The following is a 22,084-nucleotide window of genomic DNA, read 5'->3' as shown; positions in this document are numbered from 1 at the left end:
GCCATGAACAGCCTCGATTGCGACTTCAATGGAAGCGCCGGGTTCAGGCTGTGGGCCAGTTTGTCGGCTCGTGTGACTAGATTTGAAACACTTTTCAACTTTAGGTGCGGGTACTCTTCGTTGAGTTCGCGCATTATGTCAGCCGGCTCAGTCTCTCTATGAAGACCACGGATGACCAAGGACTGAGTCCTTAAAGCCGGAGGTGTACTGGTCGTGGCATGCAGTCCCTTTTCCTTAATAAGGTTGAAGATCGCTGCATGATCCTCAAGACTTTGAGCAAAAATGAGGATCCTATCGGCCCTCGTATTTTTTAGGGTTGCTTTTAACCCTTTCTCTTTTAATATCCTCAAGAATTGAGGAACATTAATTTTATACCCAATGATGGGCGGAATTTTTGCTTTTTTTGGGCGGGTAGCCTGGGGGGAGGGTGCCTGAGGGTTTGCCGGAGGGGCATTAACTCTACTTACACTCACCTTTTCTTTGTTTCTCTTTTTCCTCCGCTGGACGAAGTTGAACTCGTCGCCTTCCTCTTCTTGGATGACGACGCACATCTCTCCATCTTGATGATGTTGTTGATCCTTCTGTTGTTGCTCCTTCAGTTAACGACAAAATCAATGAGTGGTACCACGATCGTCTGGTTGTGAATAAAATCCGGCTCAACCGATTACGGTGGACGGGCCAGCTAATCCGTATGGGTGAGGATGATGCAGCCCGGGAATGTCTATAAAGGCAATATCTGTGGTAGAAAAAGAAGACGAGGCAGACCCTGCCTGATATGGACCGATAGTGTAGGCCAGGACGCCAGACAGTTTTTAGGGATATCGAATTGATGGACCTTGGCAAAAAACCGGGATGCTTGGAGTTCTTTCGGATACGGATACGTTTCTCGAAAAGCCCTAGTACAAAGCAAATTAACTGCCAATAAATGCTATGTCGAACCCTTTCAAAAGGATAGTACAGATTTTTATCCACCATTAGATAATATCAGTGTTGATATGAAGTGGTAGTTGGTGACTGCATTGAATCGAAAAATTGCTATCCCTGACTTTGGCCGTTGTCTATCCAAATATTTCGTTTTCAAGAAACGTTAACTTGCTCACTAGATACAATTTCTGATTTTAATGTATCAACAAACGCAGTTGTCAAATGTTCTTTGTATAATACGAAAGCCCAAATCAGGTCATCTAAAGGGCCCCTTACTTTCTGAATCATAAACAAAAATTTTCCTATCGTGTTCATTGGGTTTTTTCCTGGAAATATATAAATGTTTATATGTGGGATAGGCAGGCAAATCTGCAGCGTTTAGGGTTGTTGGTACTTAATTGCTTTTAATACGTGGAGGGCCTGACTGCAGTGCCCATTAAAAAAAGTCCTAGTAAAGTGAGAAAAATTGAAACCTTTTCAGGAAGTCATTAATAACTTTTTGCCGAGGAAAGAAGGATGATTGCAATTAGAGGTAAATGAAAGTAAATTTAAATTAGGCAACTGAATTTCAGAAGGGTTTATTTTAGTTTAAAAGTGAAAGGTTTCGTATATGCTCCTTAAAAGTAACATGTTATAATGCCGGTTCAATACAATGGGGCAGTAGTGTGGGATTTCAGTGAGAGCAGTTTTCTTTACATCATGCATGGAGATTAGATTATCTTGTCTGTTACCTTATCTTGTACCTATTGCCATAGTCAGTAAAGTGCGGCAGCAAGTCTACTATTGACTCAATGTTTAATTGTACCATGCTCCTCTGTGATGTTTGAAAAGACAACAATTCTGGCGTTTCTTTATCAATTTATTTGTGTTTTTCAAAGTCAACTCATCAGTCAGGATTCGGGGTGATATGATCACATGCGGGATTTAAGATCGTTGCCGGAAGAGTTGATATGCAGTCGATCGTGAAGATCAGTCTGAAGTGAACGTGTGTAATTGATATCGCTCTGTGATTTCTCAATTAAGTGGTTTAATTTTCAATTCGCGCTTTTTGTTGTGATATCGATGAAATATCTTCAAAATATGAGTAACGGACTAATTGTGTTAACCGATCACAATTTTGTTGTAAGCGAGTGAACAGTTTTCTGAAAAAGTAGTTAAGTAAAATTCGGGTAGTTGGTACCTGAAATAAAGTCTCCATAAAAGGAGTTTCTTGATGGCATAGCAAGTGGGGTTCGCGCGGTGACAATCCTACTTTGAGGAGGAAGACCTTGAAGGTCAATCTGAATTTAACGAAGCGTTTCATTTGGGGCTCAGTGAAATTATTCAATGATGGCAGGTAATTTGGAAATGAATTGTGATAATGAGTCATTTATATATATTTTACTCTGCCATTGGCTATGTAACCCTGCAAGTATTCTTTCGAGATAAAAATCATCAGACGCTCATAAATCTTTCAAGAATAATCGATTAGTGCATTCCAAGCAACCGTCGTACAACCAATTTGTACTCAAGTTGCTTATTAGTCATATTGCGCTGGTGTTTCCCGAAAGCGACAAGAAATTGTGTCAAAGTTTCACTTCTTATCTATCTCCCGCGCAGCCGAAGTGGTAGGAATTCAAGTCTAAATTGTGTTCCATTTAAGATTGCATTGGGATGGGAATATTGGCCCCTGATAAGAGAATAAACAATGCAACAGTTTGCCTTCTGTGCATCTTTTAATATTTGCTCAATGAAGACCGATAACAAGAAAATCTTTAATGACATGTCAAGAGTTTTGTAAATAATCATTTAAGATTCGAAGCGGCGTCGTTTTGATACATCGAATTTTAGTATCAATGTGTAATGAAGAGTGGTTGTTACCGGCCGGGAAACCTTATTTCCTGCTCGTTATATAATATCAGGTTGTCCACAAAGTTTTCGCACAAATCAAAGACAGAATTCAGCAGATAAGTTTATAAAAACCTTTAATTATTTAATCTAATATATAATTGCCTCCATTAGATACGACTTCCCTCCATCTATCGGGCAACTTCAAAATCCCCCCTCTATAAAACTCTTCCCCCTTCCCCTCAAAGTACGTGCGAAGTGCACTTTGGAGGTCAGCTTCAGAAGTCATTTTTTTACCATCCAGAAAATGTTGGAGGGACCTGAACAAATGGTAATCAGAAGGAGCAAGGTCGGGACTATACGCAGGATGACTCAAAACTTCCCAGCCAAGCTCACTCAATTTTCGCTGAGTAGTTAAAGATGTATGCGGCCGGGCGTTATCATGATGAAAGACAATATTTCGCCTGTTGACCAATGCTGGTCGTTTCGAACGTAGCTGGGTGTTTAATCTGTCGAGCTGCTCGCAGTACTTATCGGCGGTAATGGTCTCGTTTGGTCCCAAAAGCTCGTAGTGTATGGGGCCACGAACGTCCCACCATATACTGAGCATTCGCTTCTGCTGATGAATAGACGGCTTTGCTACCGATGGACCCGGTTGATCTCGATGAGTGTAGGCTCGTTTCTTCGCTACGTTTTCGTACACAATCCATTTCTCATCGCCAGTTACCAATCGATTCAAAAAAGGGTCGTTTTCGTTCCGTAAAAGGTTAGCGGAGCAAATTCTCACTCTATCGGCCAGATTTCGCTCAGTCAGTTCGTGCGGTACCCACTTTGTGCTCTTCAAAACATATCCAAGACGCGTAATGGCTACTGCTACTCCTGATTTTGATACACCGAGATCCTCTGCAAGCACACGTGTCGAAAGAAAAGGATTCGCTTCCAGTTTGTTGCGCAGGATATCGTCGTCAATCGTATAGGGTCTTCCTGAGCGAGGTTCATCTTCAAGTGTCAGGTCTCCGCTGTAGAATTTTTCGAACCAATCGTAAACTGTCCTGCGCTTTACCTTTCCTTCACCGAATACCTTCGACAAATTTTCAATCGCCTTCGGCACCTTCGTCCCCATTTGAAACTCGTACAAAATGCAATGACGAAAATGTACTTTGTCGAATTCCATGTTTATCCTTGAATATCCTTCACAACACTGATCCTTCAAGGATAATTTACCATGCATTTTATAGTTAGGACTCTGACCTTTCCATTGGGATATCACATGTTGTACCTGCTGTTTTGGTTTGTCTGCTAATTGCTTTTTAATTGTCACATTAATATTTGTGCGAAAACTTTGTGGACAACCTGATACATAACTGGAAAGCATTTTAGCAGAATATTATGGCGCTCTGGATTTCTGATAATGAAATTCATGAAAACGATGCTAGACTTACACAGATACTAAAGATTTCATTCACAGTGCCTCAATTGCTGAAATATTAAGGAGAGTTTTACTTTATTGGCTAGAATTATTTGTCAGAAAACACAAATATTGTATTTCGGGAACTATCTTCTTCAGCGGTGTGTTTTCTTCTACAGAAACGAGTTCTTTTTGATGGATAAAGATAAAACCAGCTAAGCTCTGAACTTATTCATCTCTTTCTGCGACATTTCCTGTGAATTTGAAATGCCTCTTGTCGGAGTGGGCACCACCTTTGATTCCATAGGCGTTTGGCGCTATTGAACTCTCTTTAAAGTTCCTAACCCCCTTCCTCATTGTGTCGATAAACGATAGTAGTCAATCTCGATGGGTAGGAACAGCATGCATGCAGTTAAGTACTACAGTTTTGATAAAACGCTTGGACATTTTACGGACGATAGTTAGATATTCATGGCGTAATCGATATTAAGTGTTAAGGTTCAGGATCCTAGCCGACTCTAATTTCACTACTTTCTATCAGTTGAGCACTTTTCCCACGCCATCTGAAATTGCTCCTCATTCCGTTCTACCCTGTATGATTCTCCGAAGTCAGAATATTATCATTTGAAATACTCTTATTTTAGCCTTCTTTATGTTAGCCATTGCACCAAACTTCTCAGATTCATTTTATTTGTAAGGAAAATCGGGTCTGATTTGAATGAAGAGGGGGTGATCGTGATTTTTCTCAAATTTCGTTTGAGAGGCTTTAGATGTTGGTTTTGGCTAAAATTCTTTAAAGAATTAAATGTTCACAATCTTTTCACATGGACTAGGATCGTTTTGCCTTTCAAAATCGACGTTATCTTTCAGTTATTGCATGACTTTGTCCAATTCAATATTAGATAATAACCATTGTTCCACTGTTATTTTACAGATGGCATATTCCAATCCTTGGTAATCTAGAAACCCAACCTCCTTGCTTCGCTATTGAGTTTGTATCAAAACTACTTTGAACATTGCTTTAGTAATCCGAGTTGTGATTGTGCTTTTCCATAGTCAAACATATTTTGACGGTATTTCATAATCGAGCATTATGGCTGAAATCTATCTGGAGCACCTGAATGTTAAAGTTCCAGTATAGCAGTTGAGCTGAAGTTCGTTGGCTAACAAAAAAATTTTTTTTTCATAAAATTTGATTTTATTAATCATGCACGAATTGTGTCAAAACTGGCAACGATTATAACGGTCGTACAATTTGATACCATTCTTATAGTACGATTTTTCTTTAGCCTGAAAATAGGGCTCAGTTTCGGCGAATACCTCTATATTGGCGCTAAATTTCCTTCCAGCGAGCATTCTCTTGAGGTCTGAGAACAGTCGCCGGGGGGCAGGTCTGGTGAATACGGTGGATGCGGAAGCAGAATTCATGCAATTTTGCATTCGTTTTCATTCGTTTGTGACACCGTGCATTGTGCCGATGCAATAGGACTTTCTTTTTCTTCAAATGGGACCGTTTTTCTGCAATTTCATTCTTCAAACGCCCCAATAACGCTATGTAATAGTCGTTGTTGATGGTTTTTCCATTCTCAAAATAGTCGATGACGCTTTAGAGTCGATTCACCACGTGCACTCCACTCAGATAATCGTTTTGATTCTGATGTGAAATAATTATTATTATTATTCTGTTAAGGGAAAGTCACACCGCGTCCGTGAAGAACTATTGTGCCCCTTCTACTGGTTATAGTGTACTTATTGATCATAGTATCTCAAACAGGCCTATAACCGTTAGGAACTTTAGTATGTTCCCTATTTTCAGATCTTTCAGCTTTGCATCTGGTATTAAGTGTTCTTCCAGATGCCTCGACCTACTTTGCACAAGTGCCGGACACTGTCCCAGGACGTGTATAGAGGTTTCGTTCTCCTCCTCACAAAATCTACAGGCAGTGTCCGTAGATATCCCTAGCTTCCCTAGGTGATAGTTGAGCCGACAATGACCAGTGAGAATTCTCACTATGATTCGGAGGTTCTTTTTGGTGAGGTTTAAACAATCCTTTATGCGCATAGGTTCGTATCCCCCAATAAGCACCCTGGACTGCTCTATCCCTGATAGGCTCGCCCAGTATAGTTCCCTCAACCGCTCCTCTTCATTTCTTAGATTCATAGCTATGAAACCGTTTCCGATTCCACAGAAGGGTTCTGACCCGTGTAAAGGCGTCCCTGCCCCCTTCTTGGCTAGTTCGTCCGCTGCCTCGTTGCCTTCCAACCCAACATGACCTGGAACCCAAAGTATCCAGACCTTGTTGGACAAGCCGAGGTCTAATAATGGAACCATGTTTTATTTATTGTCACATATCGACGCGTAGTAAGAGCTTCAAACATTGCTCAGAATCGTCTACTCGTTGTTTTTGGTCGATTGTGAGCTCGCGCGGTACCCACTTTGAACTGAATCATGCACGATATGTCCAACACATTCCTTTGATATCTTGAGAGTTTCGATCAGCTCCACTTTGAGTTCATCCAAAATTATTTTGTGGACTTTTTTTCATGTTTTTGTCGGTAACAGGCCTCTTTGGGGCATCCACTACGTGTATCATCTTCGGTGCTCATTTCGCCTCGTTTAAACTTAGTGAACCATTTGTCAACGGTAGATTTTCGTGGTGCAAAGTCCCAATAATGATTACCAAACGAAGCCTTGGCTTCAACAGTATTTTCTTTCGCCAAAAAGCAATGCTTTATTAACGTACGAAATTCCTTTTTATCCATTTTTTTAAAATTAACAAAAGTTGCTTCACTCAAAATGCTCTATTCCACAAACTAATAGTCGGGTAGTTGTCAAATTTGTACACGTGTCTTTTGAAGGTTAGGGTTAACTAAAAATCATATGGATTTAAGTTAGTTTCAACCTTTTCATGAAATTTCGTGTTAATAGGCATAACCGTTTCTGAAAAGTGAGACAATGGAGCGTTTTTTACAAAAAAAAAACAAGGCAAAGCGACAGCGCATGGTTTGACAGCAATTTCTCAAATGTTTTATTTTTGAAAGATTATATTTTTATTACTAATTTTTACCCATTTGTGTATAGTTCCCAACTTTTGCTCTACTGTGAAATCAAAATATAGGCATATTCAAAAACCCTGTCGGCTTTCCAAAAAATGTAAGACTTTAACCATTTCCCTCAGAATAATAATAATATCTTCAGGGGATGTCACACTGTGTCCTAAAAAACATATCGTGCCCTTTTACTGGTCATAGTGTACCTATAAACTATAGTATGTGGTTTAAACCTATAACCGACAGAAATTATTATTATGTTCCTTACTTCCAAGTGGTTCAATCTGGCATCTGTATTTTTCCAGGTGCCTGAACCTACTTTGCACAAGTGCTGGACACTGTCTCAGAACATGTATGGAGGTTTCATTACTCTTTTCACATAATTTACAGTGTCCGTAGATATCCCCAGCTTTCCCAGGTGATAGTTTAGGCTGCAGTAATCAGTGAGTATTCCCACTATGATCCGGAGGCTCTTCTTAGAAGGTTTAAACAATCTTTCGAGAGCTTCCATTCCTGGTAAGTTCCCTCAGCTGTTCCTCTTCATTTTTCAATGTCATAATGATGAACCCATTTCCGACTTCACAGAATGGCTCTGGTCCGTATAGTGGCGTCGCTGCTCCTTTCCAGGTCAGCTCGCCTGTTGGTTCATTGCTTTTTAATCGAATGTAGCGTGGAACCCACAGTATCAAAGTGTTCAGTCTGTTAAGGCATTCCCATGCTAGTTTGGAATTTACCTGATAGGGCCTAAGTGCGTTAATAGCCGCTGGGCTGTCGTTTAGAATAGCAATGTACTGCTTCCTATAGTTCCTTTTGAAGTTGAAGCAGGTGCATCTGTCTATAGCATATGTTTCCGCCTGAAATATGCTGGTATGCTTCCTATTAGCTCAAAGTGCATTTTCCTTGGACCAATGACCCTAGCGCCTGCTCCCTCCGCCGTAGAGAGAGAGAGAGTCAGTGTAACAGGTTGGTTTAAGCCGTATGTTAATGTCATGCTCTCGCAATTTGCTTTGTTGCTCCAACGTGTTTCAAACTTCTTATAGAAAGGGTATCTCGTTGTCATGACGCCTAGAAAGAATATCAATTTTCCTTCGATTTAGGCAGCTCCCTATTCCCGGACATTCTGAAGATCGCTCTCCTCATCTGCATCTATATGTTCAGATGGAGAGGGGTCAATCCCAGGGGGACCTCTAGGGATGCTGTGGGGCAGGTTCTGATTGCCCCACTGATACACACACAAACAAGTCTTTGAAGTTGTGGCCAGATTACCATCCCATAGGTAATTATTGGGCTTACTATCGCAGTTGCAGTATTTTCGGGGTGCATCCCCATTTCCCCTTGTGGCTTTCCGACATATGTTTTTAACATGTGTTTTCTAGAGTAGTTTTTGGTTTAGCATGACCCCTAAATATTTTACCTCTGTTACTCGTTTCATGTCATGTAATCTAATTTTCCTTAGAAAGATTCCAGTTTAATTTAAATATGCAGTTTTTGAGGCTGAAACTTTCCAACTCTTGGTAAACAATTACTATGAAAAATGAAAGTAGTCTATTTTATCTTGAATTGCTTTATGATTTATGAAGTGGGAATTTCAAAGTTTGGATATTTTTTTCTTGTCTTGATTACCTCAGACAATATGACCATAATCCACTTTTGGGTAAAGTTTGTTTTTACGGCGGGGTATGAACTGCATGAAAAGCCAACTCATTAGGGATAATGAATTTAGATGAAAGCATGTAGATAAGATAATTCAAAACATTTACCGAGATTGGGTGGGTGGCTATTGATTTTTATTTATGGAAAATTATTATTTCTGATTTTGACGACGTGATATTTAGGGGAATACAGCGATAGCTTCTCAATTTCTTTGCCCTGGATTTGATGCCTAGTCGTCATGGATGTTTGTGTTCGGCTTTGTGTTTATCTTGCTAATGCGAATTTATCACTTGGATAGTGTTATGTGTGCTGATAATGAAACTGAACACTACTTGATGCTATATCTGTCACAAAGGCATGAACAGGGGACATATCTATATAGCTTTCGATGAATAGTTTCTAAAGTATTCTTAATAAGCCCTTAACATTTCCGAGAATAAACGTCTTTTTTAGAAAGGACTTCTATTAAAGATAAATAATGCATGTCGCATAGTACTAGAATAGTCACACACCGTGGGGGATGAGACAGATGAAGGTAAAGGCACCACTTTTCGGGCGATCAACAAAAATTTTCCATTGCTTTTTATGGTTTAAATTATTTATAAGATTGGAAAAATTATTTTCTGCTAATTTTTTGATTAAGTTGCTTCACAGGAGGAAGCTTATCTTCCCCTTCGGTCATTCACAACCTTTTACCACTCTCTTCTTAATTGAATAATGGACTTTTATAACTAATGGGCCTCACTCCTTTCGTTTAGCTGAATCATCCCATCTTTTTGCAATTCCAAAATAGATTCACTTCGTGCCAATTGCCGCCGATAGGTATAGGACTCACCGATTGCAGATGATGGGTCATAGAGGCGTCGACCCTCGTTCGCCAAGATGCCGATGGGGATCATGCCTGTTATCACATAAGCTGCTTCGTCTGATGCTGTACGGTAAGCGCAGGACGTTCGCAATGCACTCAATCGGTATGGGGCTGCGATTTTTTTTCTACTTGCTTCCAACTTCAAAGACGGAACCCAGACTGGAACTGCATAAGCAAAATGGAGCTGATAACTCTCGAGATCAGGAGCCGACGGCTTTGCCTAGGACCACCTACATTTGGTGACATTCTTGCCAATAATGTAGCCACTCCGGCAGCTTTAGTAGCTAAATTTTCAAAATGGGACTTGAATTTCACTCTTTGGTCAATCATGACTCCTAGGTATTTAAGCGTTGGCTGCAACTGTATGATGTGTTCACCAATCCCGATTTTTATCAACGTTTGCTTCCTTCGCTTGGCAATTAAAACTACCTCGGTTTTATGTTCGGCGAGTGTCAGACCAGCTTCTTCTAGCCAAGACCTGATTTCAAAAATTGCCTCGTTTGTGAGTACCTCGATCACATCAATATCTTATGCTACGATAGGCACTCGGATATCGTCTTTGAAGCAAATGATTGTCACTCCTTTGGGTATTTGTAACTTTAAAATTTCGTCATACATTATTATCCACAGGAGAGGACCGAGGACTAACTTTTGTGGAACTCCGCAGCTTGTTGTATACGTCTTAAGACCATCGTCCGAATCGTAACATAATATCCTCTCCCGGAGCAAATTCATGACTATGTGCACCAGGCGTTTAGGAACGCCCAATTTGGCTAAAGTCGCAATTATTTTGCCTCATTTTGCTATATTGAAGGCATTCTTCACGTCGAGAGTGACTACCGCGCAAGATTTATTGGCCTCCACTGATTTTTCCGCAATTTCCGTCACCGTGCTGATGGCACTGACAGTAGATCTTGCCTTTCGGAATCCGAACTGCCTGTCTGAGAGGTCTATAGGACGAAGGATCATCCAAAGGTTTATTTGGCTTCGGGATTAGCACAATCTTCTGCTTCCTTTACTCCTCCGGGAAAATCCCATCTATGAGGCATATCGTAAATGTTTCAGCGAACCATATTGGAACGGTTTCGACAGCCACTGTCAGTGTTTTATTCGAAATGCCATCTAAACTTGGGGCTTTATTTTCGACAACTTTCTTCGCTGCTTCCAAGACTTTTCAATGGTTATCTCGGGAATTTCATCGGGCGATCACGAAAATTTTCCATTGCTTGGTTTAAGTTATTCATAAGATTGGAAAAATTACTTTTTGCTATTTTTTTCATTAAGTTGCTTCGCAGGAAGAAGCTTATCTTCCTTTCGATCGTTCAGAACATTTTACCACTCTCTTCTTGATTGATTAATGGACTAATGGGCCTTACTCCTTTCCATTCTTTTTGCATTATTAATTGAAATATCTTCATTTGCTTCGAGGGCTTCAAAAATAAATTAGACCTTTCAAGTTGGTAGCTTTCTTTCAAGAACAAACGTTCATGACTATAACTGACTGATTTATTTTCTTTATTGCACTATTGAATGGATATGGTATCCGATATACCTAGCTATTAGCTTCATTAGTGCAAACAACTTGACTGATGGTCTGATCAGTTCCAAGTTCTGGGCATGAAAGTGTGAAGATTCTTATTCGGCGTACCTCAAGGACATTAATATCATAAACTGACATACAACACATTATTGCTGTCTTAGGTCTATCTAGTTTCTATTTAATACCAGGGTAAACAAATTTTGCGCTTCATCAAATTAATTTCGGTTCACCCTTAAACGATGGCTCAAACTGCACGTAGTTAATGGAAATTTAATATTGTATAAATATTTTTCTATAAATAAAACTTGACCACGGAAATCTCCATGTTACAAACCAAAATATTCTAAATAGTTATCAGAAATATCATAAACAAATTCATAATCTATAAATCTGAACTAAATATTTGGTTAAAATTACTCAATATGTGACTATGGGAAGTAGTACCAACAACAACTATTACAGAGCATTCAACTTTTAAAAGTCCGCCAGAAGAGCTGTTATTGATATATTCACACTTGCTCCCAAGATTATTGATTTTTTTTTTTAAAATTATATACATATGTATGTATGTACAATAACAGATGGATGAAGGCTATTGTAAGGAATCTGCTAATCGCGTTAGCTAACGATAATAGCACCGGAAAGTAAATATAAAAAGAATTTGAATTTTGTCCGAATAATTAGCACATTTGATGTATGCACGTCTAAAACTTGCAAATTGAACCACATATGTACCATGTGTGGATAACATTCAGATAATCTGGATGTTTCACGGCTAAATAATACAGTCTTTAATTTTGATAATTTACCATGAACTTCAAGTAGATTTTATTTGGAGGAAATTATGAGGAAACAGATTTTTGCCAGAAAAATAGTTTAGACTGACCCTCCCTTGTAAAAGTGTGTCAAATTTTGAAAGAAAAAAAATTGAAAATAGAAAAATATGTCTGTGAGTTCTTGAACTTCAACTATGGACAAATCGTCCTAAATTCCATTTATGAATTTATAAATCACAGCAATCACTGCTTTCCCATGCCCGACAACAAAAGTGTGTATTATCCGCTGTTTGATTTTTAAATATTATTGTACTTGCATATACAAAAGTCAAGATTCAACGGTAATATTTACTTAATTGTTCAGTAGACGTTACGCGTTGCTGCCGTATTGTAAATTAATTCAGTGTCCTCCATTGTTCACAGTTCAAAACTACTGTGCTCCATTTGACATATTATTGTTATCATATTTTTTGTTCGCTTTCTGGTTGATGTTTTCCTTTGTACAAAGGTACTGGTTGCCTAGATAAGCGAAATTCATAAATTAAGGTTGACTGAAAGGTGATAAAAGTTGAGATTTGTCGCAAAGTTCTTCCCATTCACGAGCTGATAGTGTGCTTGAATTTCCGCAGGATTAGTCAGCAATTTGATGGAAAAAAATGATTATCCAAAAAAAAATGGTTATACAATTTTTTTTTTCATAATTCCTTGGGAAGATTGATACCTACCATACATTACTTTAAATGTATACTCCAGGCGCGTTGAGCGAGTGAGTTCTTGAGCCCATAGAATCTTTTATCAGTGAAAGATTAATCCTTTGTGCATAATTTGACAAGTGGAATGTGGTAAATAATTCGCGTCACATGCTTTGGTAATGCATTGGGCCACATGGACGGTTCTTTCCGTAGAGGCGCCTGCTTTATTAGGTTGATCTAACCACACCTCTATGAAGGTCTGCTCATCCAAAGTTTTCGCAGACCAGCCTGAAACCTTTCTCGGTTTCGGGCATGATGGGTCTTTGCCCTGTGGCTGGATACATGTATCAAAGAGGATTGCCTGGTGATCGCTGTGGGTGTAGCGTTCACTGACGCACCAGGACTTACCACGACCTAGCGCAGAGCTGTCAGGCACCTTCGTTAGCGAAAACTCCATCTGCGCCAAAGCTTCTAATAAACTACCCCCCCTAGCATTTGATTCTCTGCTACTCCACTCAAGAGTCCAAGCGTTGAAATCACCAGCAATCACCTTTGGACTTCGCCCCCTTGCGTTGAGAACAAGATTATCAAGCATTTCTTCGATTTCAGATAGTGTCATACTTGGTGGGGCGTAGCAGCTCTATACATACACACCAGTTATGTTTGCCCATACAAAACCAGTTGCAGTACATTGTATGGCCTGTCGACCGCAAGTCCATATTGCCGCTCTACCAGTCTAATCTGTTCACTTATAATAGCAATTTCCATCTCATATTCGAACGTGGTCTGCTCAAGTAAATCCTAAGCGATCCTGCAATGATTGAGGTTTATTTAAATAAACCTCATTTTCTCATTGCAGTGAGCGCCTTCCTAAATTTCGGACACTTACCACTTCCGGCAATATGCCGGTTTTCCTGTCTCTCTTTCCCCTCGCACAATAGGCATATCAATGCTGTTGGGGCATACCTTCGCGAAGTACCCAAACATGGGGCATTTAAAGCACTTCTTTAGTGAAGTTTGTTCTCTTCAACGACAGACAATCCATCCAATCCAAACTTTTCCGGCTGCCAACAACTTCTGCGCTGCCTCCGCGGGCACTCGTATTATGGCCGTTGGAGTACCACCATAAGGTCTCCGTAAATCCACAACAGACTCCTCGGTAAGTTCTTTCAACTTGAATTGCTCCTTCAGAACAGCACAAATTTCTCCTTTCGATGTCACTTCATCGAGATCCTTACATTGTATGTAGATCTCATATTTTTAGGCGGCATTCTCCCCCGGTGAGTTTTTTACTTGAGTGCAAAAGTCATCAGTTTTGCCAACGCTGAATTATTTCAGCTCGAACATGAGATCCCCTTTCTTGGTTCTTCGGATTCTGCTCACATTTCCGCTCATATCTTTTAGGTCGGGATCTGCTTTGACATTTCTGAGTATCTCCACGTAGGACAGATTGCCCTTACTGGAGATAACAATCGCATCTGGAGAAGTTCGCACTTTTGCTTTTCCTTTTGCTTTTTTGTTGGTAACTTTAGTCCATTCATCGATTTCGTTCGTCTTGGGCTTTGTAACGCTGGTCGACTTTCCTACATTCGCTTTATGCTTTTGTTCTTCTGAACTATTGGTGCTGGTTTTCAGAATGTCCTGCCCGCCTTTTTCTCTCAGGCTCCTGCTGATTATTTAGCAGATCCCCATCTTTTTCACGTACTCGTTTATTTCGCCATGATTCGATGGTAGTATGGTTAGGCGTCACTTTGGTCGCTTGTGACACTGCTGGCATAGCGGGGTTCGCCGTGTCCTTAGTATTCTTTCCTCCATCTGGTTATCTATTATAGAGGACTCTAATAGCCCTCGCCATATTCTTTTTGGCTTGATGCACGTTGTGCTTGTCCTTGATAAACTTGGACAGCTCAACTATTTTTGCCCCAAGCTGGATGAAGGGTAATTCCTTCAGATCGGAATTCTGCTCCCTATAAGCCCCGACAGGGTTACTCCTCTTATATGCTCCTTCACTTTTGACGTTTATTGACCTTGCCTGTACCTTATCCTTCACCGTCTTTAGCATTGGTGGAGATCTCAAAGTTGACGAGCTTCTTTTGAATGGATCCTTTTTTGTTCCTGGAGCACCTCCTGCTGTCGTGCATCTTGAATATATGCGGTGGGTGTTATCACTGTCTTTGTCGTCCAACGATCTGCCTTCAGCTCATCTTTGTTTGGTCTTGTAATTGGTACTTTCGGTAAGGTCGTACTTCATTTGAACACCTCCAAATCACTATATGCCAAGGTGATTCCGAGCCCCTGCACCGTAAGTTTTTCCTTCTCTCGTCTTCCATAGTTGTTTTATGTCCTGGGTATCTTTCCCATTTTGGCCATTTTGGTTCACGCACCAGAGATGAGCAAACACTAGTCCATGCACAATCAGAAAAGTGCATGAACACATATTTACACATCATTAGGTATGCTCCAATTCGCCAGCTGGGGTCGTGCCTGATGGTAGATCTGGCCACTCCTCACAGGCTTCCCACCCACATCCTTTCAAATAAATTTAATAATAGTATTTTACTATAATTTTCTGTAATTGGCTGCAAAACCCCCCTTAAGTTCAGTGATGTAGGCTATAACAAAGAGCATGATTCTACCACGTTTGGTGGAAATCGCACAATTATTAACAAAGTTATAATAGGTCAAAAGTTGTCGTTTCCTTGCAAATTCTAGACTATAAAAGTCAATATCACCCGAAAGTGGATCCTCTCACATAATATATGCATATATTACGTGCTACGTACTAATGGGGCATACTCAAATGCCTTTATATAAGAAATACACAAAATCTTTCATGTTTGAAGTGTCCAGCTCCGGTTTCCCAACTTGTTTAAAGTTTTGTGTGAAACAAAATCTTATTAAAATCGATTTATTGTCTTTCTGTCTGTTTCAACATTAATCTTGGTAGACAGGTGGGAACTATGAATCCCATTGCATGTAGTGAGTAATATAGTTCCACGTGAGTATAAGGGGGGGGCGTGTACCCATACATGCAAATGGGAGGTGTACATTTTTTCATCGAGTATAGGCGTGTGGAGTATCAAATGAAAGGTCTCGATTAGTACTTTCTGAAATCGACATTAATTTTGACCCTAAGTTTTTTACACTCACTGGAGAATATTCCGCCTTGTCGACAAATCAACTTCTAGGCTTCTTTCTTTGTGTACTCAGCTGTTACTATGAGAAAATTATCCGCAAATTAGTATATTTCGACTTTGTTTTAGATTTTGTCACGTAAAAATGTAGAAGTCGTAAAAAGGACAGGACTTAGCTTGTCACCCTTTCGCAGCCCGTTGTCCACGGAAACTAGGTGATTATTTATTATGCGTTTTCTGTCAACTAAGGCTTCATATCATTGGGAATATTCATGTGAGCCATATAGCCTTTCAGCAGAAAAGAATCCACCTACGCATAGGCCTTGCTGATGTCTATAGACAGAGCAATAACATATTCTTTTGACTTTTCACAATGGAGTTGTGGAGGAGTATTTGATTTGGACACGAGGTGGTAAATTTTGAAAGTCAGTGATGATGTTCGTAGAAGTGTTTTAGTATGATCGTTGAGTTTTTGAGCTTGTGGAAAACATTGAGAAGATAGTTGGGATAATATATTTGTTTAAATCATCTAGGGACTTCCTTTTCTTCGAAATCGGGACAACTTTTGCTTCTAACCCCTCTAGGGGGGGTTAAGTCAGATTTTGTTTTAGAGCTATAGGAGAACTTAAGCAGATGGGCTTGGATACTGATAATGATATCATCAAATCCGGGAGCAGAGCACTTATTGCGCCTGTTTAGCGCAAAGAAAAACCGTTCCTACGAAAAGGGATGTCGAACGTACAGGGCGAGTGGCCGACGTTATGCGAACCTTGGGAGCCCGTGGATTGTGATGTTTCTTTATATGGTGAATGAATAGTATTTTGTGATCCCATTTATCTAAATAAAATTTCTGTCTCTAAAGGCCTTAGAGTTAATCTATTGCCAGAAGTCTTTGGGGTTACTGCATTCAGATAGCTTTGCCCACGTAATATTCAAGGTCACATTCTTAGCTTTTTTTACACCTTTTAACCAATCGTCCCTGGCCTTAGCAAAGGCGAAGTCGGTCTCGCAGTTCGAGATCCTTCTAAAATTTCTATAGGCCAGTTGCTTGGCTCTGAAGAGTGGTTTTAGGCAAGACTGATTCTCTGCTGTTAGATTTGAAGGTTGACAGTGAGATTAGATCTTTACTAATTTGAAACATACGCTCGATGCCAGGGGGGGAGGTTAATGGTGCCTAATACATATGTATCTGAGAAGAGTGTTTTCGATTCTGATCACATTGTTTTTGGCTATATAGCTACTCCGAATCAGCATTGGACAGTGATAGCTGTTGGAGATGTTATTCTCGGGGGTGTCTCACCTCAAGTTAAGATGCTCGAAGTTGGAAGGGTTATGTCAAAAACCGAGCCTGAGCGGGTTGTACCAGCGACGGAGTTGAACGCTCTCCAGGGCACGTCTCTTGAGGAGTTGGTTGAGTCTTCCATGAATTTTTATTTTTAGAGAAGCTCTGTAGATTGAACGATTTTGATTTTTAAGTCTGCCGACTGTCTTCCTGAGGTTCGAGTAGCCGTCAAAAAGTATCTGTTTATTACAGTTATCTACTATTTCATGTATCGATTTAAGAACATTGGAAAGAATTGTTTGATACTCCCAGACCACATGGTAGAAGGGAGGGTAGAGCACGAGAGAGAATTTCGATGAGCTAAGGGTTGTGATCTGGACGATTCGTTTCTTCATAATTACGTTTTGGGAATTTGTACTTCACTTGCGTGAATGACTTGTTGCATGGATTAGTTTGTCGCTGTCTGTCTGAGAATTTCCGGTTCTCGAAGAGCTCATTTTCAAGATTTCATGGAAGCAGGAATGATAGTTGGAAACCATTTTGGTTGCTGTTCTGTTTTTGGCTGTGTGTTGGATCAGTTTTTGGTTGTCATTTGGGGCAGGCTGAATACTAAGTTTTGTGACTGTAATAGCATAGCAAGCCTTCTTGCTTGCACAACTTAGAGGAGTGACCCAGAGGCCCCCATTTGTAGCAATATTTACGATTGAATATAAACTATTATACGGGAATATCCGTGTATATGAAGGTTATTTTTTTCAGGATTTCTCCTATTTAGATGGGTGACTTTAGTGATTTCGCCTTTAGTGATGGCATCTTTGAAGACCTTATCGCCTGCAAAAAATTAGGGCCACTTTTTGATTACACCATTGCGGAAAACGAAACTTTGCGGATAAATGGTTGAAGAAGGCGAGCTTTAACTGATGATGAAGCATTTTCATCGTTATCAAAGACATACTTTTTTTGACATCCTTGATCCCTTTTAGTTTAAGAGAAACCTCAACAACAACAATAAGTAAATATATTATACTCCAAAAAAATCGAATCGGTCCTTATATATAATTGCTGCAGAAATTCGTAGCAATTTCCAATAGCCAATATTCAGTTCTAGAGTATGGCTCACTTAGGTTTTTTTATCTGTGATCGCGTTTAAGAAAAATGAAATTCAAAAGCAACAGGATGTACTATATTTTAAGTAAAAACTGGAAAACTAATTCCCTTCAAATTTTCGAATCACAGCCAACATTTTGGAACTGAAGCCGCATACATACGAGTATATTTCCGGGAGTTCCAACTCAATTGTTTTTCAATTTACTAACTTACAGCACTTCTCTCCCTTCAAGCGTAGACACTTTCTTAAGCAATTTGCAGTTTTATCTCATTAATTCAACATCAGCTCTTAAATGAGAAAATATTTACTAACTTATCAAATGGCCTATTTGTTTACTATTCCAATTCTACAAGTATAATACATGCATTAAATATTCTTGGAAGCTAGGCCAAGTCAACAAGTATTCTGTGGCTGCCTTTCCGTTTTCACAAATACGTTTTCGTCATTTCTGTATTTATAAGAATGAATTGCAATACTAAATGCATGATTAAATCACCTCCGCGAAAGAGCGTGATTAAAACGTGAACATGTTTAGTAAAAGCACGTGTAAGATAAGAAAAAATTTATTACCTTTGGATCTTCTCTATCTATAGTGTATATGCCTTTTATTTGATAGCGTTCCTTGATGCAAATTATAATCTTATAATTTTTTTATCTTATTCAAAAATGTTATTATCTTATATTTAGTGATAAAGCATATGTAGTACTTCTTAGTAACTCATGAATCCATAGAACTGGGATTTCCAAAACGTACCGAAATGAGTGAATCTGAATTGGTAATGTTGTTTATGTTTGTGGTACAAAACGTGTAGGACTCCAACAATGGGGTTAATTCGATGTACTGAGTTTTTACAGATAGGTTAACCGTAGTAGCACCATTCCATCCTTTAATAAACATATTGTCTCCCCTTTAGATAATCAAGCACTTTCTTGATCACGCCGGATTTCAAACTTATGACGAGAAATCGATGGGGCGACACCCAACTAGCTCCGCCATTGCACCGTCTATATAGCCAAAAGGCTTCAGCATGAATAAAGATTGCCAGATTTGTACGTCTCCTGGTCACTCCTTTATGGAGTATAGAGCGCCGAAATAGTTTCTTTGTTGATATTGTCTCATTTGCCAAATGATGCTTCAAATTTCACTGCTAATCAAGCTTGACTTGATAGATGGAATAAACTGCATAGTATTCACCAATTTACTGTGATTGGATGAAGCTGGTCCTTCGATGTTAATATAGCTGACAAATTCAAACAAGTCGACAAACAGGAAGCCAAGTGTATAGCGTCCAGTTATGAAAGGTTTTGTTTACTTTTGAAAATTGAAAGAAAATCTGGTTCCCTATCTAAGAACTAATCAGTCCCAACAACGGTTAACCTTGATGACCACTTATTGAATTGGCTTATTATCGATTATGATTTTGGTATTGCGAGAAAAATCAATTATACTAGGAACGAAGCTCTAGAGTTATCATCCAATAATTTAAGCCCAGCCAATGCCTTCGTCATACTTTTTACTTTAATTTAACACGTGCAATAAATTCAAAAAAAAAGCAACGTTGACTTGCTTTAATTTTGTTAGTAATTGGAGAATTTCAATCAAACTTTCTATAATAGTTTTATTCCCTATTTTATTGATAAATTTTGTAATTCTGCGGTGTACTTAAGGTGTTGAAAATTTCTAAGATATAGTAATATATAATGATTAATACAAAATCGTGTTGTTCGTTACATACATAGGGCATCGCGTAGTGCATGCTTTCACTAAATTTCGTAACAATAGGTTTAACCGTGACTGATATTAAATCGCTTTTAATAAGGCTTTGTTTTGAAGATTATCTGAGGAAAGATAATTTATCGCCAGATTAAATTTATAATGTCGATATATGGTCATGAAAACTTAAGAATCACCCAAAGGCTTCAAAAAAAGTAAGGATTGCCTGATTGTCTGACTTGTCATTATGCGCCAGACAATCTCCTTTTAATGGTTTTTTTCGTTGCTTCAAAAGCTACCGTAGGCCTCTGCCAGACAGTTATGTGGGACCCCTACCCACTAAAATGCACCTTTTGCTCTTTCTACTCTCCCCGCGGGACACTCATGGTACTACATCACGGGGCTGGATCAGAATTTATCTTGCACACGCGCTCGTGCTCCTCACTCGTTCCTTTTTCCCGCTGACTTCCTCCTATCTAAGCTTCCTATGGATAGCTTCGATCATTTTCTGGACTGCACACCATATCTCCTTCGATTTCAGCATATTGTTCATCATGTTTTCCGGAGTGAAGTGCTTCCAGTGGTAGTTCCTAATGTGACTCTTTGAACCGTGAACCTCTGCATTCAAATAAGGCGTGTTCTGTGTCCTCTGCAATGCTTGGGCACGTTAGTAATATGATGAATCGCTATGCCCAAATCAGTAGAGGTGTGGTTGATAATCTCCGGGTTCGCTTAAAAATTGCGTTCAATCGAAACCTACTTCGCCGTGATGTTGCTCGATCCATCTCCGAATATCCTATATGATTCTGCGAGTCCATTGGCCTTTCTCTGACTCGTTCTATCTCTCCTGCTATCCGGCGATAGTTTTACTTCGCGCGAACTACCGCCGACGGGCAGCACGTTCTCTGGTGAGATACTCTCTATAATAAAGGCGTTGTCCTTCTGTCACTAGAATATCAATCGCATACAGGACGCTTCTTTGGATAGCGTTCGATAGACGCAACATATTCGGAGTGCAGTTAAGCGATATGTAGTTTCAATGTTTCGTCCATTTACTTTCTTTTTCAGTTCGCCCAAACTGGGGCTGCATATAGTAGGATCGAGCTCACCGCCCTTGAAACAAGGAGGCGACGAAGCTTGGTAGCACAACTACATTTTTGAGTAATTTCAATCATATATGATAAAGGACACTTAAAATGATAAATAGTTACAAGTTGTGATCTCTAATGACCAGGAAGGACTGACAACAATCGGTTTCAGAAATCTGTATGTGTTTCGGCCACGAGTGTTTTAGTTAATTGCATGCTTTTCTATTGGTTGTCGTTTAACGGTGAAGGCGCTATGGGAAAATTGTATCCGCTTGCTCAAATTTTGGCATCCACAGTGGTAGACCTCGTTATGGGTAATTATGGTCGATTTGTGAAGGACATCGTTAGAGTGTGAATGAGTCAATAGAAAAATTCTAGCGTTTACTGAGCATTGACAGACTACTCCTTTGAAAGATAGAAAGGACATTTAACAGTGTGTGTGACGTGACAAAATAATGCAATTCTTTTTTTTCGAACGAACGTGAAAAACGATGAGATCTAGAGAATCTGACAATAAATAATAACCGTTGGCGCAACAATCTATTTTGGATCAGGGCCTTGAAGTGTGTTAGTGCATTTCATTCAAGATGGTACAGTACACTGTAGGAGGCAATGGGGTCAGCATTGCGCTCGCCCGAGATTATTATCCTGATTTGACTCAGGTACTCATTCACAGCTGAGTCGACTGGTATCCGACGTCAAATCGCGATACAAATCTCACTGCCACCAGTGAAATTCATCAACGGCGCAACAATCGGTATCCGGTCTAGGCCTGCCTTAATAAGGAACTCCAGACATCCCGGTTTTGCGCCGAGGTTCACCAATTCGATATCCCAAAAAAACTGTCTGGCATCCTGACCTATACCATCGCTCCATCTTAGGCAAGGTCTGTCTCGTCTTCTTTTTCTACCATAGATATTGCCCTTATAGACTTTCCGGGCTGGATCATCCACAACCGAACGGTTATGGTATCGCTCATAGATTTCGTCGTTATGTAAGCTACGGAATCGTCCATCCTC

General features: G+C 39.7%; 1 protein-coding gene across 1 annotated transcript in view; it reads left to right on the top strand.

Moving 5' to 3' along the window:
- Positions 1–1,536: 1,536 nt before the first annotated feature.
- LOC119649343 (peptidoglycan-recognition protein SD-like) overlaps positions 1,537–22,084 on the top strand; it is a 28,261-nt gene continuing 7,713 nt past the window's right edge. Inside the window, exon 1 of the mRNA XM_038051449.1 lies at positions 1,537–2,260. Coding sequence (XP_037907377.1) covers positions 2,251–2,260 — 10 coding nt within the window. The 5' untranslated portion in view covers positions 1,537–2,250. The remainder of the gene's footprint in view (positions 2,261–22,084) is intronic.

Source organism: Hermetia illucens, chromosome 2, assembly GCF_905115235.1.
Source record: "Hermetia illucens chromosome 2, iHerIll2.2.curated.20191125, whole genome shotgun sequence".
Lineage (NCBI taxonomy): Eukaryota > Metazoa > Arthropoda > Insecta > Diptera > Stratiomyidae > Hermetia > Hermetia illucens.
The sequence above is the reverse complement of the archived record's forward strand: the minus strand, read 5'-3'. Positions and strand labels throughout refer to the sequence as shown.